At 41.7% G+C, this 27,598-nt stretch overlaps 1 protein-coding gene across 1 annotated transcript in view; it reads right to left on the reverse strand.

Annotated features, from left to right (window-relative positions):
• MCF2L2 (MCF.2 cell line derived transforming sequence-like 2) overlaps window positions 1-27,598 on the reverse strand; it is a 141,175-nt gene that overhangs the window by 95,287 nt on the left and 18,290 nt on the right. The window contains exons 3-9 of the mRNA XM_065639965.1: window positions 19,321-19,435; window positions 11,036-11,126; window positions 9,712-9,831; window positions 6,619-6,735; window positions 3,278-3,427; window positions 2,142-2,266; window positions 459-573 (exon numbers count right to left, since the gene is read on the reverse strand). Coding sequence (XP_065496037.1) covers window positions 459-573; window positions 2,142-2,266; window positions 3,278-3,427; window positions 6,619-6,735; window positions 9,712-9,831; window positions 11,036-11,126; window positions 19,321-19,435 — 833 coding nt within the window. The remainder of the gene's footprint in view (window positions 1-458; window positions 574-2,141; window positions 2,267-3,277; window positions 3,428-6,618; window positions 6,736-9,711; window positions 9,832-11,035; window positions 11,127-19,320; window positions 19,436-27,598) is intronic.

Here is a 27,598-nt window from a genome sequence, read left to right on the forward strand (position 1 = left end):
ATAGCTGCCCTGCTTCTCACTATGTATTTAGGCACACACAGTATTAAAGACCTGTAACTCCAGAGTCTATATTATTCCAGAATGTGTATTACTCCAGCCTGTGGGCTGACATTTGGACTTTCTGAACTGTGTTCCATTGATTCTGGTGGCATTAGTAACTTACCATCCCAGAGGTGATATTTGGTAACATCACACATAAATGCAAAATGATTTATTAAGAACTTGGTGTTTCACATTTTGGCCTAACGCGCTGGAACTTTCCTCAATGTGCCTTATTAAAATGTTGTAAGATATCTGATAGCTGTCAATAATTTATTTTTTTTAATATCTATTTCCTATTTCATAATGAATGGCTTCTCTCCCAACCTCCTTTTTGGATTGCCAGTATACTCTAGGTGTGGGTAAAATTTGACCTTATTTACCAGAGAAGGCTAGACAGAATGAAAAAAATGAAATACCTCTCTAAAATCATATTCAAAGTGTCGAAGCTGCAGACATTGTTCTAGTTTTAAGTGATGTTTGGTCCAAAATTGATCAAAAGCCTTTTCTGTTTCATCCAACTGAGCCAACAACCTGTTAAGAAATTAGAACAAAAAGAGCTCTTTTGCTATAGTTCATTTTTTTCAAGTTATACCAACTAGATGGCAGAAAGCAGAGTAGGGAGATGGTGAGGAGCCTACACCTTTGTAAGAAAGCTCTGTGTCAGCTTTCCCTTAAGCAAAAGAGAATTAAATTTGCAGTGGTAGAGGCAGGAGTGTGGCTGATGAGTGACAACTACATGGATCCGCTGTGGCAGTTGCAGTCCTGCCTCCTGACCCACAACAGGGACACAGAGCTGTTCCATGCGCTGGCACCAAAGGCAGCTCTCTCCCGAGCTTCCACTCAGTTCTTCAAAGATAATTCACCCCAGGCTAATGCAGATTGAATATGATGCAATCATTATTTTAAGGAATGTTTAATGCAGAACTCTACAACTTGTTCATTTTCTTCAACCATCAGAAATAGGCAAGGACTGAATCATTTTTCCCAGTCCATTAAAAACAATAGATTAGAAGCTCATAATGCCTCCCATGGACATTGTTTCACTTTGTGTAAATGATGAAACATTTATTCACAAAGAAATTAGTATCAAGGTGTCATACATCTTGAGTAAATGTCTGGCACCAGACTAGTGAGTCATCCTCACACTCTCTCAATGATCTATTACTTATACTACAAAGTAGAACATTTTAAAAAGAAAAATATGAAAATGAAGTCTTCTCTGGATATCCTATATTTCAGTAAACGGGCATTCTTTGGGCAGGCAGGGGACCAGGCCTGATCTTCTATAAGCCCAGCGAATGCTGGAATCATCAAGTTATTGTGACAAATACCAATAGCTCTCTCCTAATACTCTCAAAAACTACATTCTTTCTTCAACATATCCCTGAAAAATGTGTTTTTAATCAAAGCTAGTTGTTGAATTCAAGATGAATTCGCAAATTCCTGTGGTATGACCGTTTAAAGGATTTTAAAGTATTCAGTGAAAAATAGCAGCTCAGCTTTACTTTTGGCACCTTTGTTCCCAGTGAATGCAGACACGCTGGAACACTAGCATGACATTTCTCTTTTCCACTGCATCACATGGCACAGTAGAAACTTCCACATGGTAAATAAAAGCTTTATGGTAATAATTAGCATTGTAGGAAGGAACAGGGGTTTCTCTTTCTCTGCAGCTGTGAAGGGGTATGTTCCAGAGTATCGTCTTCATCTGTGCGTCCCCCAGTGTTTCCACAGACATGCACAACCACATACCCTCTCATCTCACATGGATTCAGACGCCACATTCTAACCAGGCATAGAAGTCTGGAGGATGCATGTGTTATGGAGAAAGTAAGTCCCACATTAAATCTTCATCCAGGTAGTTAGTGATGCAACCAAAAATTACCAAGAAATTCAGGACTTGTTTGAACCTGCATTGACAGTTTAATCAAGTAGCTTCCTCAAAGCTATTCCCTTCTCCAAGTTACCTGTCCAATAAATTCTGAATAGTTGAACCAGTGGGAATTAATAGTCTGCATATTTAAATCATTTAAATTACCCGTAGGTAATTTCTTAGGAATAAATTAGCAACTTACACAAGGTTGTATAGCTTCACTGACCTTTCTACTGTTGCCACATTTTCCAGTTCATCTGGACTGAGTTTGCTGTTGGCGCTTCGGGTGACTGGCTCCCTAATGCATGTCAGTAGGGTGGCCCCCTGCTTCACAGCTAGTTTCAGCTCATCCTGAGGGGAAAAAAAAAATAAAGCCAAACAAATTTTATGTACTTATTCTAATAACACTCACATCTCGTAGATGGACAATATAGTAATGCTAAAGGAGGATTCTTTCATAGGTATTAAATACTTGGAGCAAAATAGAAATGCTTACCAAAGATGATATGTCTTCCTAGAAATGTAGACACTAAATCTATTCATTTTGAATATAGATATATTTCTGAGAAAAGGAATAGCATGTAACTTCTGAGCAGATTGCATTTCTGACTGGGCAACTTGCAGAATAAAGTTTCTACCACAAACTGAATGTGCTGCAGATCGTTCAGTGAGCAACTAATTTCCTTAAGAAATGTTGTGAGATGCTGAGCCATAGTACATTCAGCTATCAAGGAGTCATCCACAGAAGAATGTGTCTTCCCAGCATGAAAGATGAGCAATGAAAAGGACAATGAGGCTCAAACATTAACATGTCAGCTGAGGAATCCCCACATCACTGCACACTTCTTGCATAGAACTTGTTCTTGTGTTAATATAGCTTAAGTAGTATTTTTATCTCTTGCATTTAACCTAAGGTGTTTGTTGACAGCAGTAATGTTTTCTTCTGAGCCTTAGCCTGCAAAGCTAAACTTGCCCCAACTATTTTTTTTTAAAAAAACATAACAACAGTCATCATCTAGCTAGATCATTCTGTCTATTCCTGGATTATCCTCGCAGATGTTCTCTACATCTGCTCCCCCATGAGTTTATCCTTTCTGATAAAGTCTTCACTGGGAACCCATGCTAGTCCAGATGTGATCCCATCGCACCCTCTCATATATCAGAAGTGACTTTTCCCTGTTTTATCATTCCTGAAGCTGTAAAAAGTCCTTTTTCATAGTTGAATCAAATCAACCTCCTGAAGCCCATTTTCTCTCCTCTGCAGTGGTTTCCAGACAATCAACTCCCAAGTGATGGCAGAAAACTTTGTTAAATCAAAAATCATGTGTCACACTGATGGAGCTGTCATGAGACAACATTCACCTTCAGCTTGCTATGGTGGTCAATGTGTGCAGAGAGGAGCTCCTCTGTGCACTGCACATCGTTGGGAAGTTCAGTCTCTGCTAGGTCTGTTCCAAAGGTCTGTAGCATCTGTGCTGTTGTTTTTACTGTCATTGCAAAGTTTTCTATAGCCTGGAAAAAGCAAGAGCATAAAGTCACAGACTGGTTATTTACCCTTAGCCCTTTAACAATGCTTAGTCTGTCAGGCACACTGTGCTGCAAGTATTACATGCCTGTAAAACTGGCCACGGGGCCCTTTTTTGGGTGGATATGCCAAAAGTTACAAATTAAATCCTGTGTCACAAATGATCTTTCCACAGGTCTACAAGTATTATCATCTCCATTAACCAGATGGGGAACTCCCAGAGCTTAACAGACATAATGAAACCACAGAGTACATCAGCTTCAAGGCCAGGAACGGAACTTCAGATCCTCTGTCCATGCTTGCTGGAAAATTCTGCCGTGTTTAAAATTTTAATTAAGGCTTTATTTAAGTTGAAGAGACTCCAAAAGTACATAGGACAAAACCTTTTTTACACTTGTATTTATACAACCATTGTTCACTCAGCAGCAATCTGTCTTGCCCCTGACTTCTGAAAATGTGCATCTCCATCCTGCCTATCTGTACTCAATGCATTTGAATCACTCTCTCCTATCTGTTCATATTAGTACACAAATACAAGAACAGCTTGCTGCAAATACAGCTAAAACACATAAATTCATTGGACTATTGCTGTTTCTTTTTCACTTGTGTGCACCAACACAAATCTTGTCAGAAATCTGTGGTTTTACTGAAGGAAATGGAAGTGAGGAAGGCTTGAAAAGAGTGCTGCCTTTTCGGAGTAGAATATATTGTTCGGACCTGTGAGATGTGATTAAAACCTTTGTATTACTAGCAAGTAACTGCATGGGATGTTTTTCACGATCGTGCCCCAATTTCCTGAAAGATGTATTGTCCCATATAGCTCTTCATTCTTTACACTTTTTGATCTAAACCACCCAATGGTTTGAGTCAGTCAACAGCACTAAGAATGCTCTTACACCCGGTCAAACACTACAGAGTTGTTTCAAGTCACATTCCCTTCTCCAGCAATGATGGGAATTCCTCATTTGTAACCATAACAGTTAAAATTATGCTGTGTGCCCAGTAAAAAACAAACTGGAGGTAGATCATCATTGAAAAGGTGGAGAGGGAAATTATATTGCACATACATGACCCAAAACTTCCCCAGATGAGGCAATGCTAGCAGGGTTCATAGTCGTCTTCCCTGTTTTCCCAGAAATTCATGCCTGCCTGTACAGACCCACATGTGCTCTGGCTTAGCGCTTAGCAGCTGTAGCCTGCTGTTCTCAGCACCGAAACTACTGGATTAAGGTTGGCTGAAATGTCTCACTTCTAACTGCAACACAGCCAGAGCCATCCATAGCCAAAGGGCATTTACTAAAAGCCAAAACTGTACTCTGTGGGCAAGGAAGCTCGTGGGCTCTTGGCCATTCAAGTTAAGAAAGCAGAAAGAACAAACAATGCAGTGGGATTGCTGTGTCACTATAATTTAGCAAGAGTTTAAAGCCATTTCAGGAAAAAAGCACTGTCAGAACAAGATATGAGAACACTAAGAGAAGCAGCAAAGGGGATGAAGACAGCAGCTCAGCAAGACTGAATCAGGCTGGTTCAAGGTGCCAGGGAGGCTGGCACGTCCCTGATGGCAACGTCTTATCCAGCAGAGATTCCTTGGCCAACTGCACCACGTACCATGAGGTTGTCAGTGTTTCACTTAATAGCATGCTTTCCCCCACCCTCTCCTGCCTGTATGAGTAATAAATTGTTTCATATATCTAAGTTTATCTGTGGTGGGTTTTTTTGTTTTTTTTTTTTTTCCGAGTCTCTGTGCTTAGTAAAAGTTTTTCAAACAAGTTTAGCCAAAAGATCTGGGGATTACATAGCCAGACTCACCTCAAATCTTGGCTCACTTTTATTCACATATTTTACTAAACTATATATTCATGCTTTATGTAAACTCCCATCATTAACAAACAATACAGCCTTTCTTGTGCCTCTTTTTACTCATTTTTTTTACTTCAGCTGTTTGAAAGCTCCTATAGATGATTCCTTGAGACTCACCCATCCTGCAAGGACAGTTCAATATTTTTAATACATTTAACATGTAAGCCTGTTCACCTTTCTCAATCCTAACCTGACTGTAGTCAACACAGCTATAAATGTATCAAATCTGTGCTAGAGGAAATTCAGATTCTGTATTTGCATATTTAGAAGCCTGAAATATTTGATGATTCTCAAGGAGAGTAAAATTTAATTTTATATGGACAATGAAGCACAGAAAATCATAGCAGGAAAGTGACAAAAGTGATGTGACTTAACAAAGCTACCTCAGGAAAAGCTCTTTTTCCAAGTGTTAGACCTAACTTGCGGGTCAGCAACAACAGACTCAAACCCAAGGCTGCTCAGAACACTGCAAAACATTGGGGTTACTTTGATGCGAGCTCTAACATGCCAGTCTTGCAAGTAGACACACAAAGATGGATGCAAACAATGCATACAGTCTCTGGGAAATCAATTCATTTTCCACAATCAGGACCCAGCTTTGCCTGTTTTTGCTTCGATGAGACAATATCTTGGCTGGTGAAGTGCCAGAGTTCGGGGTCTGTTTTTTGTAAACGGTCCCCTTTTCTAGGCACCATAGTGAATTGTTTACATTGTTTTGAAGGATCCACTGATGCATTAATGAACCCCAAAAGGGAACAAACAATCAAACCTGTAACAAGTTTCCTCAAAGGCAACAGAATAAAAATCTTTCTGCCTTCCTACAATTAACTATTCTTTGGTTACTCAAAATAAGTCCCAGCTGGAATGAATGTTTACATAGCACAGAAATGAAAACAAAGGAAAATGAAATCTATCATCTTGAGTATTTTTCTTCTCTTAAAAACATGGACATAATCAATCATTAAAGTGGGAATCTTGACCTTTGTTTCAGCAAAGTGCTAAAGCATATGTTCAACTTCAACGATGAGCTGAAGGCCTATGAATCTCATCAATTATTCAAAAGCTAGGAAAGTGCCAAAGGGCCTTGCTGAATAATAATACTGTTCAGCCCTAGTCCAGGTCAAGAGTGGGATACAGATTACTACTTCTGCTACAAACTTTTAGGGAATTTACTTTCTCTATTTGTGTAATGGATTGCCTCTTTCCAGGAATCTCTAGTAGAATCTGTGGGTTGAAATAAAACCAGAGAGTTACTACTTAATTCATCATCTGGATAATTCTGGGTATAGACATGTGTAGGAACAACACCACCACTCACCGTTCGGTGATGTATCCACTGACTGTGGCCATACTCCAGGGTTCCTCCCAGCTCCCGGGTCAGCTGACTTTTGTCAATATAGCCATGCAGATCAGAGACAGAATTTAACATGATGATCTGAAATGAATCCAAACACACTGGACTGAGAGAAATAACAAGGCCTTTCAATCATTGTTCCTAGGATCTGGGTGTGCCTTAAACACATATGATGAAACTGCAGTTCCACAAGAGGCAGTAAGTTCTCATTATGTATTTGTTTATGCAATTTCCATTAGATTTTGTCTTCTCAACATGTACATAGCCATTCTTGAACTAACCATAATTTGACATTATCTTGCTCCTTGTTAGGCTGAGGGTGCAGTCATTTTGTACATGCATCAAGAGCAAAAGTATGGTATTTATAACGTTCACACAAACTTCCATGACGTAATTTCTATATTTTCTAGATTGCTGTTATTTACATAGAAAAAGAGGAGTAGGCATGTTAGACAGTTTCCTCAACACCAACCACTTGATCCAGGGAAGTGCTGAAATGAGACTAACATTTTCCTTTCAGTTGTGTCATTTTTGTGGCATTTTATGTCCACAGAGTTCACTGGTATTATTCCATTTTAAACCATGATGGAAGAGAAAGAAGAGACAATGGGTTAGGCTACCTGAGAGAAGTCACAGTCTATAAAGATCAAGGAAGTGCCTGCTATGGAAAGATTATTCAGGCTTTTGTGTATGCTAAGAAGATGCTTTAATTCCCTTCCCACGATAGGAGGTTCCCTAGGTAAATCTCTGGCTATGTTCCTTTTGAATTCCCAGGTTTTGTCTTTATCTCAGATGAACGCTGGTGTATCTCCAATATTTCTGTGTCTTGCTCCTGGCTAATGATATTTAATCAAATAATTATCCTAGTAGAGATTTACTTCAGTTGATTTTATTAACCACATTTGTATGTAAATCCTGCATTTTCGTGTTGTATCTGGTTTATTATTTCAGCCTCTGTTTCCTGCTCCTGTTTGATCCTCTGGCTGCTACTCAATCCAGTGTTGATTTAACCCAGCAAATCTATTTCACTGAACATATTTGCAGTCTGATAGCTCAGATAAAACGTTTAACAAATATTTCCTTAACAAATGCACACCGTATTCCTGAAGCCCCTTTTGAAAGCTCATGTCCTGGCCTTAACTCGCTTATAATTGTGATAAGAAATGCAACCCATCCATGGTCCAGTTATGACATTAATGTTGACATAGTGCCAAATGCACAGTATGAACAAACAACCTGCAAGCAATTTAAAAGATGATGTTGATACTAAAGATAGGTACTGACGATACCTAATTCCTCGAGTAAGGAACTCTCTGGCTCTGTTCTTATGTGGCATGCCATTTTCAATGGGGACAAATAGAAGTTGCTCTCACTAACCTACCCATTCTGAAATTGAGCTACACAGGGGCATATCCAGAGAATCTTTTTAGGATGGGCTGCAAACACAGCTGAAGGCCCCTCCAGAGAGCACGGCAGAGCCCAGGAGCTTAGGACATCTTCAGCACAACCCTGAGCAACTTGTAACAGCATCAGGCCCACGTGGACAGCCTGTATATAAATCTCATGAGCTGTCTACAGATTTCTGGGCATGAGGCAGGGAGATCTAGCAGCAAGCATATTGTGCTCTTAGTTTTTGTAAGACTGTTCTCTAAGAGCTGTGTGGACATACTCAAGATGGCTCAAAATCTGAATGTCCAAGACAATCCCAAACTAAACTCATATATTGATTTTCCTGCCTGTAACAAAATGACTACTTAATACTTAATGCAGTGCTTGACCCCTGCCTGGAATTAACCTCCCTTCCAACTTTGATTGTTTCAAGTTGGATTTGAAATGCAACAGTGTCGTAAAATAAATTGCTAAAAGTATATAAGATGCGGAATTGTTAGAAAATGCTAGTTCTTGATAAGTTGTCCCTTTCCAGGCTGCAGTCGCTGGTGCTACAGTTGCTATGGTAACAGATTGTGGCTTATTTAAATATGGGAATACCTATTTTTTAAGGTACTATAAAATTAAAAGATTTTATCTTGTAATCAAACATATATTTTTACATAATTTTGCATCTTAATTACCAAAAAGCCACCCTTGCCAAACTGCAGTCAATGTTACAATTTAATCCACAATAACCAGATGAATATTTGTGGTTCTTTTTCTGTATGCATTGTAATAAATGGGCTGCTGTCTCTTACTTCAGCAGAAGCATGAAGTGTCTTAAACACCTGAACTTCAAACTTAGGTATTAACAGAGCTAGAACTTGTTGGAGGAGAGCCATAAGTCTTTTGCAAAAACAATATAAAATGACAAGTAAAATCCAAACCAGTCATATGAAATCACTCCTGTAAAGTAATTGTGGAACACAGTATGAATCTGTTCCAGGATGAAATACTATTAATAATCACCATTCAGGTTTATTTATAAAATACTTTGAAATCATATGCAAACATGCAGCTAGGAACAAGTCCCAAAAGAGCTCTCATAGAATAATCTAAAACTTTTTCAGGACTGATAACCTGCTTCAAATCACATTGTCATCAACCCACAGTATATGCCAGATGCATATAAAAAGAAGCAAAAAACAAACCTTGAATCTTGAGGGCATGGGGATCGTAAAAGACATGAAGAATAGGCAATAATATGCAAGCACTTAACAGGGGCACTGTCAGCCGCGCCATGGATAACACAAAATAGCGCAGAATTCAGCGCTAGCCTTTCGTTGCTCTGTAGTCCTAATTACTTAGGAGTGAGAAGATCTACCTCGGACTACATTGGGGAATGGCTCCTCTGAGTTAAGATGTCAATACTTAAAAAATGACTCACGTTTTCTGGCTAGACCGACCTTCCACATGAGAACATCTCCATTAAATATTGTGAAACACCCACTGGTAATTAACCCTTCGGCATTACTATTATATATATATCATAGAGACCTCAATCAAAGTTCCCAGTTGCCACTTGCAATCAAATTTCAGTTACTGGGTTATGAGAAATTGCTGACACCTAAGAACTGCAGACATGGAGATAAAGGAAACACATGGGCAAAAAAAATGCATGCTTACCGGTACCTTCATTTTAAAGTCATCTCGATAGAGTTTAATGCCAATGTCAGCGATTGTCCTTTGGATAAAGCGGGAGGGTCGCAGGACAAACACCAGCTGCAAGTTTCCTGGGAATGCTCCCTGCAAGAAATACAGAACTATTAGAAGGCACAACTCTGCCTTACAAGAAGGCCAGTGGAACTTTCAGCCAAGTGTTCCCTAAATGGGAGCAAAGCAGGTAGGACTTAGTGAACCTTCTTCAGTCCATCTGCTAATAATATCAGCTGGTCCATTGGGCATATGCCCATTGTCACAGTCTCCAAACTCAACAGAAAGACTGGCCTATAGATTTCACTGCCCAGCCATACATTGTTTTCTGATATGGATTTCTCACAGAGCTCTAAAGTTCCTGCACTTGTGTCTTCCCCCGTATCTGAACCTCACCAAGCCCCCTTTGCACTTTCCCATTTTTTTAGGCTGCAGCCATTAGAAGACAAACCTGAGCACCCACGTTGGACTTGGTGAAAGAAGCTGGTGGCCCAGATGAATTCCCCACACTGAACTACCTCCTCTCTCTGGAAAGGGTTTTTAATCTCTCATGTTTTTCCCGCCCCCCCAGGCACTCAGCACATTCAGACGTGGTCCTGTCTGCAACACCCAGCCTGCATCTCTCACGCTCTCCTCCAAGCTCATCAAGCATAAAAAAGACCAATTTCTAGAAGAGAGCAGCTAAAAAGAACCAGGAATGGAAAGCAATTCAGTCTAAATTCCTTGAAAGAACTTAAAATCGCCTTGGTCATCCCTCCATCCTACACCTCTGTGTATAAGTGCTTGTTCCTCACACAGCACATGTTCCTGGTAATAGATGTATAAAACCAGCTCCTTTTATTAGCACTGAAAAAATCAGTGCTTAGCTCTGACTTTTGCAAATGAAATATAATAAGCTATTAAGAGTTTCTGACAGAGATTACTTCCTACCATGCAAACCCAAGTCCCTTGGGATCTGTTTCTTTCATAAGCAGGCCACGTCATCGCTCCTTGCTGCACAGAACGACACCTCTGTTATATTCTTCTAGGAACCAACTTCAAATTACTAGAATTATACTGCGGTCAACCCAGCAAATAAGGAATTTGTCCTAATTCAGCAAAAAATAAGGCTGTGTAATTTGTTACTGCAGCTTCCTGCCTCTCTTCCTTAATACTCATGAGCTTCAGGGCAGGGGAGAATCTGCATCCATAGCCAGAAAACGGGAGCTAAAAACAAGCACATGAGACTGCATCCTGTGCTGAAGGTTCAGCGATAATTTTAATTTCTAGAAGATAAATAACAAAAGCAAGCACTTACTGCTATCCTTGTCAGGGATGCCTTGACTGCGCTCCATTTGTCCCGTCGTCTGTCTATGATGATGATGAATCCGATGCTGGCAGCCTCCAGACTACAAAACAGATGAAATAAGTATGCTGGGTTACGTGGAGATGCTCCCATTCCAAGGAATTGTACTGCAGCAAAACACAGCTTCCGTCAGATCACCTTCTAAGCCCATTATGAAAATGCAGCATGCAGTGGAAAGAATGAGTATTTGGCAGAAACGCACATGAAAACAAAAGCCGGCAAATTTTCTGTTTCCAGTGTAAGGCTAGTAGCTTACACAAAACAGGGATATTTTATCTGCCAAATCTCTCAGCTGCTATGTTGCTCTGCTGCCAAATCTAGGTGATATGAATAGGTTGGGATCACGAATTACACTGTGCTTTATTGAAGGCAAACACCTCGGATCTTGCTTTCTCTGCAAAATAATTCAAGTTATTAGACACTCCAATCTTCATTCTCCAAGTATGCTGACATCTGACAGGGACACATAGCTCCAGGGATTCAGTATCTCCCTACTGTCACCACACTTTGCCTGTGTACGCTATTCTGGCAGACAAAGCAGGAATTGAAGAGTTTTATCTTGCCAACTGCAAACTGGTTCTAGGGTTGCAAGTCATTCAAAAGTATCCTTTTAACATTTTGGCTAGAATAACGGTTACTGTTCCTTCTCAGTACTTTTCCAGGAGGATCTATGAGGCACTGATTTGATGCTCAATCCCATCTATGTAGACCTCAAATAACCCATCCTCTCTCCTCTCAAAAATCCCACTTTGGTGTACAGGGCTTCAGTGTGACTGCTGTACCTTCCGCCTGCCACGAGTTGCAGACAAGTCCTTGGAAGCTAACGAGCACACAGTGAGAAAAACTTCCCGAAACTTCATTACAGCAGGATGGCTCAGTCATCTCTGGACAAATCAGAGGCAGGCAGAAAGAGTATAAATATCATAATCAAAGGATGTACCGCAATTGAACATCTAATCACAGATTAAGATCGAAATAAATAGCATAAAACATTTTCTTCATCCCTTTTCCACTGTTCATAAAAGAAGCATCCCAGGAACACCATTTTCATGAATCATTTTGTGCAAACTCATGTCAATAACACACCAAAGAGCTCCAGTGTTAGCAACCTTGAGTTTCTGCTGCATCTCTGCAGGATCAAGAACAGCAACCTGGAAGCCAAAGTGTTGTGCAAACCTGGGATGCCATGCAAGTGTTCCTGTCAGTTCATACTGGTAATAGGAAAACTCACTCAGTTTCCCACTTCAATATTTTTTTACAGCATTCCTCTGAGAATTACAAAATTCCATGACAATAGATGACCTTTCCTCTTAAGTAGTGCAACATGCAGCTCTTTATACAGAGGACAGAAAATGTGTTTGCAGCAGTACCTCTCAAGCACAGGGAAGATTAGTCATCAGTTTCTCCTTTTAAATATATATATCCTTCAATAGCCCAACAAATGTTTCAAGGAAAAAAACGACCAGCGTGGTACCTATGTGTTAGCTCTAGGTGTTAGGAAAAAAAGAGTTCAGATGAAAGGCAACAAAGAAATGGTGTATATTGCAGATTGTTACAAAAACGGTGTGAGAAACTAGACACAAAAGTCTTAACTGGGAGCTTCCTAACCTGCCCCAAAATCTGCATTGGTTTAATCAAACTGCTTCTGCTGATGGGGACCAAAAATTGCATTGGAGGTCTGGTAGGTGTGAAAGGCCTGGGCAATCAGGCTCAGCCTCCGGAGCACCAGGCAGCAGCTCTGGGGCAGGGTGCCCGTCCTGCCCAACAGACAGAGAGGATGAGGTCAGGCTGCTTCTGTCTGCCTGCACAACCGATGGTGCTGCACTATAGGTGGGGTGACAGGGATTCCAGTTACACCTCAAATAGAGAAGGTTGGGGTAAACTTGCTGGTAGTTTGGGAGATCAAAATGAGCACAAAGCCGTGTGTCATTTTCATCCTTTGCTTGTGTGGTACATGTCCAAAAATAATATTTTTTCTTTAGTAATTTGCCAGGAAACATTTATGTCACTACAGAAGGAAAACAACTCCTAGAAATCCTAGGGTGCGCATGCATTTAGGAGTCACAAGGAAAAGGAGGATGTTTTTTGCTTCTCTGTTCCTGTTCAATACCCTCTGCGCAGCATCTCCCTCCAGGCAAAAGGCTGGGGTGGTGTGAAGCCCCACTGCTCAGCATCAGAGCTGCATCCACCCTGGGCACAGTGATCTGCCAGCCCCTGTGCCAACAGCCCCAGCTACTCCATTTGCTGCAGAGGAACCTGGAAGCTACAATTCCCCAGTCCTCCTGCTAATACAATCACCCTCCCAAAAGGCAAAACAGCCATTGAGAAGCTGTCAAATAGAAACACACTCTAAAAACCAGACTGATGTTGGTTGTATCCAGTTTGCTGGCCTAGGGAACAGGAGACCACCCAGTCAGTACTAACTGTTGTCTGACCATCCAGTCCACAGAAAACTCGCTTGTCAAAGATAAGACCATACTCGTTAACACTTGAAAATTCTCCTACAACCTATCCACCAATTCAGACTAATCCAGAATAAAGTTTTTAAACATTTGATACTGATAAAACTAACAGTTATCACAGTCTAGTGCTCCCCAAAACAACCCCAGCACCCTCACTGGCCTCTTGTTAGAGCACAGACTCAAGCATGCTCTGGCCCTGTGCAGGTGGAGGTAGCTCTTCTGTTCACAGTTCTTCAAATGACCAGAGAAATGAGTAATCACAAGATGCATGTCCCCACTTCGGTTCCTTTGCTCTTGAATTTGATCCAAATACCAGCTTAACCAGAGGATATACACAAATGTTTGTTGTGACTAATTATACAAAGAGAACAATGTTACAATTCAACATCCATGTTGCTTACAGGGTGTTACTGAAACTAGTCTACTATTCAGAACAAAGTTATTAGTAAAATAGTGAGATATGAAGATGGAATTAAGTCAGTGCAATTCTCCTTTCAACAGTTACATGTTTGGATGACCCTGGAAAAGGCTGTCTCTTTAATATGCTTTATACATTTTTGACAGCCACGTTAATTTTTGAGAAACATGTTAAAGCAGCAGGAAAATGGGAATGTAAGAGGACATATTTGAATCAAACAAATCACCAAAATATGGCCTCTACTCCAAAGAAACAGAGAATATATATTACAATCAACATCTAATTATGTTTTCAGCTCAGACTCATGCAACCAATTAGTAGCTGCTGAATCTGTCTCAGACAATAACTGCACACACTGAATGAGGTTCAAATCTGATGCAGCTCCATTGAAAACAGTAATTTATGACAAAATGACCAGCAAAGTAGATGTGTTAGCTGAAGTTAACAAAATGCTGGCGTTGGTCTAAGGAACTATATAATTCAACTAGTATCAGGTTAATAAAAATGAGAATAATCTGTTCTTCACAAAATTTATGATGTAGATAAACCACAAGTAACTGTACCCATAAGCACCATACTCACACAGGCTGACCGCACATAGAAATGCCTTATTTTGCCCATCTGCCTGGACTGAGAGCCTGACTAGAGGCTTTCTGAAAGGACTGTTCATGGAAGCTTGGAGGCCTATAAGAATTTAGAATCAGACCCTTACAATCACACCTTGGCGAACAAACTGCGATGGAAGTAACTGACAAAACAGCATCTGCCAAAAGCAACAAGTACAACTGTGATTTAAACAAACACAGAAGTATTTGTGCCAAATAAAACTTGCCTCTGTGCCTCACAACTAACTTTTAAGTCCCATTTTTAAGTGGCTCTCAAACATGTATATCAGAAGTCACTTAAAAAGGGATCTTTGCTCTTTTTTCAACTACGTGTCCATGATCAAACAGTTAATTTTTTCAGATATTCTCTGCATGGGAATTTGTAACAGCACAAAGGCATCCAGGCATCAGATGCAACAAGAAAAATTAAATCAATAGATAATAGGAACAAGAGCTTATTAAATATAGAGAGAGGCAAGAAGATGCAAGAGAGAAGCAGCAAAGGAATTTTCTCATGAAATTACACTTGGCAAGAGTGGTCATGGGGGTGGGGAGAGCTGAGAAGGGTGAACAAATGGGAATAGGAACATTGCTTATCAGTTACCGCTGCAAATCACAGTGTTGCAGGCCAGCTAAAGAGATAGACTGAGGAAATGAAAGATGAAATAGATACACAATGACTTGGATTTAAATACGAGACAAGAGTAAAGGAGAGCACAACACCACTGAGTGTGCAGTCTAGCTATGGTGGGGCGCCACTCGTAGCTCTCCCCCTCCAGGGCCAAGTGCAGTGACTGCAGCCAACTGGAAAACCAAAACCCGCCAACCAGCCATGCCTGGCACGGGGGCTGAGGGGAAGGCACAGGCCAGAACGCTTTATTACACAAACAGTACAGGTACAATCCTAGCCATGGAAAAGTACAAAGAGCAAGCCAAGGCATGAAATTTAAGAGAGATTTGTCAGGGTAAAATGAGAATCGGGCCATTAAGCAAACAATGCAGCTACCTATTACAGTATATATCATTTACAACATTGAACTTATAACATTGAGACGAAATCAGTAAAAAAAAAAATGGAGAATAGACTTAAAAATTACATTATTTGAAGAAGGAAGAAAAGAGTGGGGACAGAAGATGAGAAAAACACATGCTGCTAAAAAGCAAAGCAGCTGCACGGTGCAGAAAAGAAAATGTGGGAGAACGTCTACATCACTCAAAAATCACTCTGGCAGATTATGCAAAGGCAAGAAGCAAAGAAATCACTCAGGGATACACTGCTGCACATCTTGGCTGCTACAGGTTGATGGATGAAACACAACAAGGGTCTAGACAAGAGCAACAAGGGTCTAGACAAGAGCAACAAGGGTCTAGACAAGAGCAACAAGGGTCTAGACAAGAGCAACAAGGGTCTAGACAAGAGCAACAAGGGTCTAGACAAGAGCAACAAGGGTCTAGACAAGAGCAACAAGGGTCTAGACAAGAGCAACAAGGGTCTAGACAAGAGCAACAAGGGTCTAGACAAGAGCAACAAGGGTCTAGACAAGAGCAACAAGGGTCTAGACAAGAGCAACAAGGGTCTAGACAAGAGCGGTGCCTTTGCACAACAGAAAACTCAAAATGGGCCTGTAGCCCTGATGCAAAGCTAGACCTCAGCCTTCTGCAATGTTATTCTCTGCTTTTCACCTTGGTGTTCAGAATGGTATCAATTGTTTTCACTGAGATAAACCAATGGTATTTGTATGTCTTTTTTATTTTTTTTTTCCACTAGATAAGGTTTATTTAAGACCTAAATTTAGCCAGGGAAACAGAGAGAGTGTCAGCAAGTGATCCTATTTCAGTCAGCAAGTCAAAAGGAAAGGCCATACCAAGGTCTGAATGTCATTTGGCACTAAGGGACGTGTGCAGGCAAACAGCCTGGGGAGAAGCATAACCAGGATGGCAGCATCAGCGCAAGTGGATCTATACCTGAGAAACCCCACTTGTGTGTATCCAGAGGAAGGGGGCTCATTTAAAACCAAACACACTCTATCAATGTTTTCTCAGTGTCAGCACTGTAATATCTCTACTCTCATTATGGAAATGCATTGGGGTTTCTCCAGTTCTCTGAAAAGAGTGATTTTAAGGCAATCCTGCACAACAGATAAACACCGAGCTTACCTCCAAATCAAATTCTGGCACATATGCCTATACCTACAGATGTCTGGCAGAGGGGTTTCCTTTCTCTGAATGAAATGTATGCAATCAATGGAGCTGATCCATCCTCATCTCTGAATTCAGGTTAGGCCTCGAACACTGATTTGAGGAAGCCAGGAGATGCCAAGTTTCCTGACCTCTTGTGGAAGAAGAGAAGGGCACTTGTTTACCAAAGTAGTTGATCTATGTCAACTGAAAGAGAAGGAAATTCTGGCCATGGAATAAAGCAAGTAAAAAGGGCTTTCTAGCCCTTTTTTTTTTTTTTAAAGTGTGCACACAGAGTGGTATGCATGTGCATACACCATGTTACTCAGTGTTTGTGGATGTGTATATATTTAGACCCCTTGATGGAGCACTCTCATGAGCAGGTGTTGAACCAGAGGGAAAATGAATCAGATTACAAAAGTCTCCCTTCCATCCTGGAGAGCAGATCATGTTTTAAAGCCCAGAAGTACACAGTTTACTTACAGCCCACCCCAAAATACTGTGATATGCCACAGCTGGTAAAGCGAATTTGCTCAGCAACATCAAAATGCATGCCTGTGCATCTAAATAACAACATTTGCTGTTTATCTTTATCTTTTCAATGTTTTGTCATATGGGCACAGATGATCCATCATTCCATTATCTCTGCATGGACCAGCTAAATGCAGATTAGCAAGTCTCTGCTGTACCTAAATAGCCCCACTTCTTATTCCACATTAAGATTGTACTTCATACAATTATGTCATAAATCACACAACTGAAGCTTGCTGCTCAGGTTCTTCCTCTTCTAAATTAATACCTTTGTCCCTCACCATCTACATAAAGGGTGACAGAAGTTTCAAATAGTGACTCAAGAAATGCGGTTGACCTTTCTAAAAGCACTGCAGCAAAGACTCACATGCCTACAGTGTGATCTGTGATTGAACCTAAGAGTAAAACCAATGTGCTGGTATGCAGAAAACGTAAGTTCAAATATCAGCCTGTCACCGACCTTGAACAGGTCATTTAAATCAAACTGAACAGTCACTTAACACAAATTTTGTTGAGCCTTTCTATAGTGTAAGATATTACTTACACATACCTCATCCTCTGTAAAATAGGTATATTGCAGCTCTCCTGGCTTAGAAAGTTTTGAAACTTAATTCATCATTCTTTGCACATTGTTCTAGGATTCCGTGAGAGAAAACTGATAAATGAAATCAAAGGTCCATCTAGCCCAGTACCCTGTCTCCAGCGTTGGTAGGTAGTGGATACTGAGGCAAACACAGCAGGAAAGTACAAAGGAAAATTTTTTTCTTGGTATATTTTCCCAAGCCACAGCACTAAGGAATATATGGATTTCTTCAGCTAGAGTTTGCATTGTGTTCAACTGACATTGATGAAGCGATCATTAATGAAATTGGCTAATTTCTTTTGAACCCAGCTGTACTTTTGGCTTTCGCATGGGCTGAAGAAGCATAAAGCATTTCTGTCTATCACGTTGACAATGTAACGTGCTAACTCCCCAACACGTTACTGGGAATCACCCTCCAGCATACCAAATACAAAGAACTGGAGAACTAGTCTTGTGTTTTTCTCAGCTGCTATTGCTGTTTTATTAACCCTGAAGCTGGTCATCCTTCCAGTCCTGAAGCTAGTGAAAAAATACATAAGACAGAGCTTCTCCTGGCAGAACAAAAGCCCTACAGAGCAGAGTGAAACAATGAAGCTGTTAAGTTCACGGTGTGTGGTTTCTGTCAGCTTGCTTTGGCAACTCCACGTAGGGAATACATGTAGGTGGAGCTGGAAAACTGCTTACTCAAACTTGAAGGAAGCACGTTTTCCCCTCATCATCCTCTAAGCACACAAGACCACAGGAAATAATAAATCCCTGCTGTGCTTCCAACTAGCACAAACAGCCATGGTCCAGAGACAGGATCAGGGGACTGAAAAATATTAAGCTCTCTTTTTGGGTAAACAAAAAATAATTCAGCAGTCATGCCTTAGCACATTTCCTCAGAGCAGTGGAGTGAGTTTGTTTCACTGTCCTTGCAGAGCTGCAGGCAACAGCAAGGATAACATCCTAGCTGCGGAGCAATCTCCCAATAAATGAAGCATCAGAAAGTACGTGGTGCTTGCCAGAGTCCTGTCAACAAGGCACGTAGCTTGCTTTCTCAGAAAAGAGAAAGCTTGCACAGAAAGATGCACTCGGAGAATAAGCAGTAACAGAACCTAGGTAAATTTGGCTCCTTCCAGATGCAACTCTTCCCTTGCTACATCCAGTACCCCTGAGAGTTTTCACAAACAGCCTCTAGTCCCTCCCTTTTGATCTGCTATCTTTACTGCTGGTGTTCAGATCTACACACCCTCTCACCCCGTTCAATCCTTGAACAGAAAACCTTATCTTGTGTGGAGCTTTCTTCCCCATGCAAATGATGTAAGTGCTTCCTAGGGTCTCCTGTACATAGAAAAGTTTCATACTGACTGGATGGATGCAGAGTCACTGGTATATCCTGGTAGCGCCACTAAAAGCAGTGAGCTACTGAGGAAGAAAAGCTCTCTAGAAAATCAACAGGCAGTTGTGCTTTGTCTCACCTGGGAATGCTGGTTAGATATGTGACCACGTTCAGAAAATCTTCATCAGGTATGTCGCTGAATCCTGCAAATTCTGGAAATGTTATAATGGGTGCCCCATCCTTCCCTCTTCCTCCTGCAAAAGAGAGGTTGTAAAGATTAGAGGGTGAGTTTATGCCTTTGGACAGACTGGTAAGTACTCAAACGGGAAACAATGGCAAATTCCTCATTGAAAAGCACCTAGATCCAGAACACATGTGATCGGCTTTCCATATGATATTATAACTCACTGGAGTTTCATTACCTCAAGTTTACTCCAGCTGAGATTCTGTTGTTCATTCTCAGCTTTTTCATGAACCTTCTGCATAATTCTGATTAAGCACTTTTTTTTGGTTTTGTTTGTGGTTTTTCATTTTGTTTTCCACTTCCAAGTAATTCCTTGTGATGATATTACATTTCCCTACATATAGATATAGCACACTCTGATTCCTTCTAGACATTAAAGGCAATGAAGTAATAGAGCATACAAGCTTTGAATACACAGATATAACCCAGTACACAGGCCTAGCACCAATCCAGTCTTAGGTCTTATCTTAAAAAAAAAAAGTGCTCAAAGTGCATGGAGTATTTAATCAATGAGTTCTGCTCTTTTATTGTTTACGTGCATTAAACCTCCATTAAAAAGGACAGGAAGATCATAAGCAGCGAGGTCCAGGGGACTTCCTATCTGAGGGACTCCCTGAGCCAAACAGCAGTTTTCAAACTCTGGTAGAGCATGGAGCCAAGTCCCTTATAACCCAGCAGGCTTTACGGTTCTCCCAACACAATGCTCACCTCTAGGAGATGCTGCAGTACACAGCACAAAGCCTATTTACTTGCAGGACCAATCCTAACTTGGTTCTGTTAATAAATCTGGGCATCACTCAAACCACACAGAAGTTAACAGGATTTTTCTCACCAACTTGCACCCAGAGCCAAGAGTAGACTAGTGAGGTGGTAGTAGACAAAGAAATATGATGAATCAAAGCTTTTGTTACAGGTACCTTATTGCTTAGTGCTGCTTAGGGCATTAAGAACATGCTTTTTCCCCAGTCTTCCTCCTCTCTCTCTCTTTCTACAAGCCTATTTTTTGCACTAGGCTAAGAAATTCTCTACAAACCCAATACTGAGCCTAGTCCTGCAGCACACATGGTTTTCCTTGTCTTTATCACTTGCAGAAGATTCTTGTCCAAGGAATAGCCTCTGGGTTTCCCCTTAGTGAAAGGGGAAGCTGTGAGTGAAAAACAGAAAATTACCTTCCTGAAGGAAAATATCCAATAAATTATTCCATTAGGAATATGGGATAAAACAGAGACACAGGGAAAACAAACCAAACCCAACTCTGTTTCCAGGCTGTTCCCATAGACTATTGCCTTTCCTTGCTGATAACCACAGTTGGTGCCACAAACCTGCTCCTGTTTTGGTGATCATTGCAAAGAGGTGCTCCAGTAATTCCTAGCTGTTTCAGCACAGAGTGGTCAGTGCCTTCCTAGCCCTGATGCTGCCTCTGCCCAGCCCTCCTCAGATAGATTATTTAGGGTCCCCTCTGTGCTGTCCAGCCATGGAGAGCTGGGATGCTGAGGAACACAACATTTGCATAAAGTAAAAGTGAGAGTTCTAGTAAAGGGGCATTTTGAACAAGGAAACCCTTTTCTTTCTTGACATCTAGTGACATGATGAGTTTGTCAGGACACTACCTTTAGCCCCTATTTTCCTTTCTGAAGGTTGATTATTGTTTTAAGTACATCTACAATGATTCACTTGTGTTAGATCATCCACTAAACTTACTCTGCTACACAGAAAACAGGCCTGCAGAGATTCAAAAGGCTTTCAGCCAAAATGCAAAGGAGGAATCCTGTCGGTCGCGCTGCACTGCATCGGATTTCAAATGCCAAGCAGAGCCACGGCCTCCACTTTGACCTTGGGATAAGGCCAAATGCTGATGCGCAGCAGCTTGATCTCGGGGCACTCCAGCTGCACTAACTGCAGTCAGCGGTGACACAGAATATGCTGTCACGCAAATTCAGTCAGACTTTCCCCAGGCTGTTCGCTGCACTCCAGAAACCAGAAATGCCAACCAGCAGCTACCCAGTTCGAGTGGTTTGTTACAGGTTCTTAGTGACATCTTCTGGACACAAACAGTAACAGCCAGGAAAATGAAATGGAAAGCTTGTCTGCTCCACCTTGCAGAGTACAATGCAAGCCGAGGTATTTCAATAGATGGTATCTTGTGTGCATTCACATGGGTCCTGGGCACCACACTTTCCCATTCATGTATTTCAGATACGTGAAGATATTCTAAATGGGGGAGATGTAGTAACCCGGAATACTTCTGTTTAAAGTAGCAAAATTTTCCCCTAGAGAGTAAGATAAAATTCCTCTGGGTATCCTCCTTCAACAGCTGATAGTTTACTTGCAGTTATATTCAAGATTTCTCTAAACTACAAGTTTAACATGGCACTTCTCATGCTCCTGCTGAGCAAGGTCTCTTTGTGTCCTTCTTATTTTCTCTGGCATCCACATTTGTACATGTGCTCTTCTTCCTCTGGCCTCTTTTCCCCAAGCTAGATGAGGCAGGCTGTATGTATGTGGGTGTGTACTTTTGTCACAATATATTCTCCTATCTGCTGGCAACAAATCTAGAGCGGCACTTAGAAGCAGCCTAAGACTAAGCATTCAACCAAGAGCCCAGAGCTCCTTGCCTCTGACTATGCCTTAACAGCTCCTGGGCTTCATCTCATTCTCCAAGGTAAAGGTAGCACTTTGATGCAACCAAAACAGAAGAATGCTCAGAAGGTTCTTCAATACAGCTATATTACTGACAAGGAAAGAAACAAGGAAACCCTCGGTTCCTGACATATCATGAAATTAGGTTGAAGTTTGAGGGAGTTTTGTGATCAGAAATTGTTAAGTACTATGACAGGGAGAAAGCAGGAATGTCTGAAGTGCTGGGTGACAAGTAATAACAAATACATTAGGATGGGTTGTTCCTTCCCATATCTGAACCTTCAGCAGTAGTTGGGTTACAAGGGAAAACAATCCATGTCTATTTATCTATATATCTAGCAAGGTAGCAAGAGTGGACACTAAGGGAAGCTCCTCATATACCAAGGGTGTCTGGAAAACTCTGTCCTCTGAATGAGAGAGCAGTTCCATACATCTAAATGTTAATGCCATATTTTTCCTGACACTAAACCAAGATTTGCTGCAGTATGCAAATTCCTGCAGAATATTGATAAGCTGCAGGCCCTTTTTTTTCTGAGCCATCAACCTTGCTTTCCAGGGAGATGCCGCTAGATTTCTTCCAGTCCTTGAAGTACTTTAACTTGGAAGGGCAGAGAACACAAACTAAAAACCAACAAGGACAGTCTCCAGTCAGTTCCACAGCCCTAAGGACTAAGTGTGTGGAATTTGGCCCCAAGGACTCTGTATAGGATCCTTGCTCTTGCTGGGACTGTGCATAACTCTCACATTCCTGGGCAACCCTTGTAAAAAGAGTCCAAGTGCTCAAAGAAAATTTTACAATCCATCCTAAGGCAGACAGGTACAGAACATGCTCCAGCAGCTCCACTGAATGTCAAAAGAAAAAAAATAATCCTAAAGAAAAAAAAAAAAAGACATTTTAAGTAGAAAGTAAGGGCAGGAGGAGGAAGACAGAAAAGAAGTGCTGAATGGAACACAGTACAAAGCCAAGAGGTTACATTATGGCTGGCTAAGGCACATCTGCTCCATTCTGCGGTGTCTGTGCAGGAAGATAAGGGGACCCAAGCACTGCCAGCAGCAAAGGAGCTTGACAAAGAGCCAGAGCAGGATGAGCTGAGCTAAAGAGCCTCGTGGGAGAAGTAAGCAATAATTTGAATTTAGTGCAGTCAGAAGGAGAAACAAAGACACACTGAAAAATAGGTACTAGGAGCATGGCCACGCCTGGCAGCCATCTTCCTGCAATGAACAGGCCTCTGTCTCGCTGGCTTGCAGCTCCTCCAGGTGCCATTAGATGCCACTCTGCAGCACTCCTCAAGCAACGCAGCCACCTCCAACACCACCTGGGAGCTCCAAATGCTGGTGTCAGGCCAGAGAAAGAGCAGCTGGTGGCAGTGGCCACTGCAAAGAGCGGCCACAAGAGCTGGAGGTCCAGCTGGCAGAAGGGGAGGCTCAGGGCTATCCTCTGGCTGAACTAACACAAGGCTCACTCCTGACCCTGCCTTTCGGGAGTCAGACCATCTCTGGCCATCTCCTGTGGGTTACTGCTCCTCAGTCAGATCCCAGGCTCCTCCATCACAGCGAAGCCCAGAGTTTCGCCTGCAGAGGAAACTCAACCAGATATTGTCTACCATCTCCTGATGCAGACCTGAGCTCCCCTCCCAGGTACCACCCACAAACGTAACACACGCTGCCACCCTGATTCAGCTTCAGCAACTTCATTCAAGAGGTCCATCTCCATTCTTCTCTCTGCCTGTGCAGATAGCAACCTGCCTTGCACTCAACCCAAACTCATTCAGGGTCACACGCAGAGGTGTGTCAAACTCAGCAACCTGAAGCACAAAGGAGACAGAAAGCATCAGCAGGAGCTAGAGGAGCAGAAGGCTGGACTGCCTGGAAAAAAGGCAAGACTTTAGAGGAAAAGACTACAGTCAGTTTGACCTTCTCCCTGGTTTGCTACTGAGAATGACACCATCACTTTCTTCCTCTTTCTGGGCACTTTCCTTATTTTCCACCCCAGCTTCTTGCTGAACTTCTCTTGTGGCCCAAAGGCAAATGGACAAAGAAAGAACCTGAGTGACAGAAGTACAGAGTGAACATGGAAAGGAAAGAAAAGTAGGAGAGATGGCACACAAACTGCATCAGGGTAGTAGAAGGCATGGTAATGGGACCATTGCTCATTCTTATGTGCACCAATTCCCCAAGTCTCAGGTTGCAAAGCAGCATTCACAGTTGCTCCTGTTAGACTTTCCCACTGCCAGTGCAGCCTGGCAAGGTGTTGCAGTGAAGGTGGGGCCAGAATTCAGCTGTGGCGACAAAACAGCTGAAACATTTGAAGGAGGGGAGAGAATGGGGGAGACTGGGTTATGGCAGCAAAGAAAATTTAATTTTGCTTTGCAGTAGAAAGAGTGCAATTGACAGATGAGGTGTGAGTGCTGAATTCTGACAGCTCGCACAGCTGGAGTCGCACGTGGGTATGACTGATGTAAAAGCAGTGAGCAATCACAACTGCTGGTCAGGTTCCTGGACACGATGGGGATCTTGGGAAATCTCTCACTCCCCATCTCTAGCATACCTATGCCTCTCCTATAGGGACCAAAAATATCCGTGGTTTAGACACTCGGGGGCTACATTTAAGTCCTTTTCCATAGCCAGCAGCTCTTCTTGTAACACCAATAACTAGATCCATAAAGTAACATTTAAGCAGAACTTACCAGATATGCTGAATCCCACTGGGGAAGGAAAAACAAACAAACAAAACAAAACCACAACAACCCACACCAAACCCACAAACAGACTATGGGCAGGAGAAGTTCCAAAAGTTCATCCGTGAGTTTACGGTGTACACTTCCCCAGGCCGTCACAGACATCAACTCATCAGCTAGTATTGGGAAGTTTCCTTTCAAATTTTGCTGACACATGCAGGCTAACTGCTTGGGTCTGCCTGTAGTCATAGCAGACCTGACTACAGTTCACCTCCTGGGTCAGACAGTTGAAGTGTTCAGTGGTATCTTGGCTGAATTTTCACTGCCTTGGACAGGTTTTGCTTTTTCCATGCTCTCTTGTTTTGTTTTTTTCATGTTGATTAAGGGTTGTGAATGCTGAATTTCTCATTGAAGTTAAATCATGCTTTCTGGGTCTAGATTCTTACACAAACTCCTAACTGTCCTTTCGGCAAGGTCAGGCCAGGTTTTCCAAAAGGCTCAGTTTAAACAGGAAGCAGATGGCCAAATACCCTCTGGGCTTTGGAAATTAAATAAACTAGCTTCAGAGTCAGTTACCATTTTCAGATAGTTCTGCCATCCATTGACTTAATAACAGAACACAAAGAAAATGAATCTCCGCTAACACACTTCGTGACAGTTTGGCTAATAAATTTGTGATCTAGTAACGGGATTCATTATTGCTGCAAATGGCAGATTGGGCTCTTTGACAGAGTAATTACAGATAAGAACAGGTTGTGAAGCTGCAGATAAAAAGGAAGGGGGTCATAGTAGTTCCAAGAGCAGATTGGTACAGCAGGTTATTAGTCTGTCAGCAGCAGAGGGACAGTATTTTACCAGTGGTATTCCATTCTTCAGTAAAAAGTGGTGTGCACTAGAATAGCCAGGTTCTCAGTATGACATAACCTTGTGATCTAGTTCCCTTAACAGCTCCAGGAAACACACAAGCATGGCTGTGCACTCCTGTGTTGTCACAGCTGTAGTCCTGTAATTGGGAGTTCAGTTTTCCAGGAAAGGAAAGAAGCAGTAGTGGTTTCAGAATTAGAATTTAACCACAAGAACCAGTAATTGCACCAGATCTCACAAGCTAAGCAGGGCTAGATCAGTGCATGGAAAAAGAGAGGACCAAACTAGAACTACGTGGTTAAGGACCTTGTCACATTACACTGCAGCCTTTTCCATGACCACAGCAGACCAGGGAAGGCTTTGGAGAGGTTTCCCTGTTCTGGGCACGGACAGCACAGTCTTGGCTGCTCTGGTAGCTACAGGGCCAGGACAAATAGGAGGCTTTCAGTATCTAATACATTCATTATAACTAGGCCTTGACACAATCAAACACCAAACTCATTAGGCTTGTTATGTAATTCTTATCATCTGCTCAGAGAGTGCAAGACAGTCAGAGTGTCTTCTTAGAAGTTCGTACACAGCAATAGGAAAGTGTTTCTAATGAGTTATGTCCAGAGAAAACAAAGAGCCTTTGACTTCAGTCATTCTAGTCTATTTTCTTCTTTACTGCAACAGAATATTATGGTTTCACTACATGGAACTCAGCCAAAAGCTATTAATAAAAAGCTGATATGAACCAAATAAATACTAATTAATAACTAACTCTGCAACAGTCAACCAGTTAGTTTTATTACCACCAAGCGAATAGATCTGGGGGTCCACAGGACTGAACAGGAGAGCTCGACAAAGCAAGAGGCTGTGAAGTAGCACAAACCGAACTGTGGTAACGTCCTGAGCTCTGCATGTGCGTGCATGGAAGAGCTGCCTGCCTGCCCTAGGGAAGCTGTAGCCTACAGGGTGCAAGAAATAACCCCAATTGGGATAAATCAGCATATACCATTTTTATGAAGTTGTTCAGAAAACCATTTATGCCCAAAACACTCTACAAGTAAGTTGGGAGTGTCTTTTACTGCCCATGGTGATGAGGCCAAAGGCCAGAGGGTTTTTTTTGTTTCAGACAGTGGCTACTGAGCTGGAATGCATCAGCATGGGAAACCAGGAACCAGGCAAAGTATCAGGAGATTGAAAGTCTCCATGTAGGCAGGCACTGAAGCACCAAAATATTTATGGTTGCTTGTGCCTAATGAAAAGCAGCGTGCTTTAAGGAAAAATCTGCAGACACACTTGGGCAGGGAGTAGGGAAATCAAAATCAAATGAGGTCATTTATGTGTGAATTACTTTAATAAGTGAAACGAGGCAGGAGAGTGCCCAGATGTGTTTTCATTGCATGAAAAAACCCAATCTTTTGCTACAGGAAAAAGAAAGTTACACTTATTTAGAGAAATGCACTTTTGAGAAGCATGAGAAGCATAGTAATTTCCAGCTTGCACCTAAACCTCAGTTTGCAGGAGCCAATAAAGGGACAGCAAGGAAGATTCCTATTATATGTTACCTATGACCCACCAGTCATCACCAACAGAATAAGATACTGGGCTAAAGGGACCTGAGTAGATAATTTTATGTTCATGATCATCTTCACAGGCTGCCATGGAGATTCCAGAGTGGAGGCACTCAGGTTTCCAAATTTAGCTGTAAACTTCAGACCGAAATCAACTTAGAAGCTATGAACTATATTGCTCTGTTTCTTATTAGGATATTATTTCTGGACTATACCAAGGGAGATCTTAGACAAGCCTGAAAATTGTTCAAATGGCATTTGCTATTTATGTAGATGGGATCATGAAAGACAGCTGTTCACTCACTTTTGGTAACTTTTTATTAGTACTCTTATGCTGATGAACCAGTTATTTGGCAATCCCTAACAAACAAGACCCTCAGCCCTGCCTTCTATGAAGAGTTATTTCCAAAGTCTTTAAGCACCTTAGGTTTA

This window comes from Caloenas nicobarica, chromosome 8 (genome assembly GCF_036013445.1).
Source record: "Caloenas nicobarica isolate bCalNic1 chromosome 8, bCalNic1.hap1, whole genome shotgun sequence".
NCBI lineage: Eukaryota > Metazoa > Chordata > Aves > Columbiformes > Columbidae > Caloenas > Caloenas nicobarica.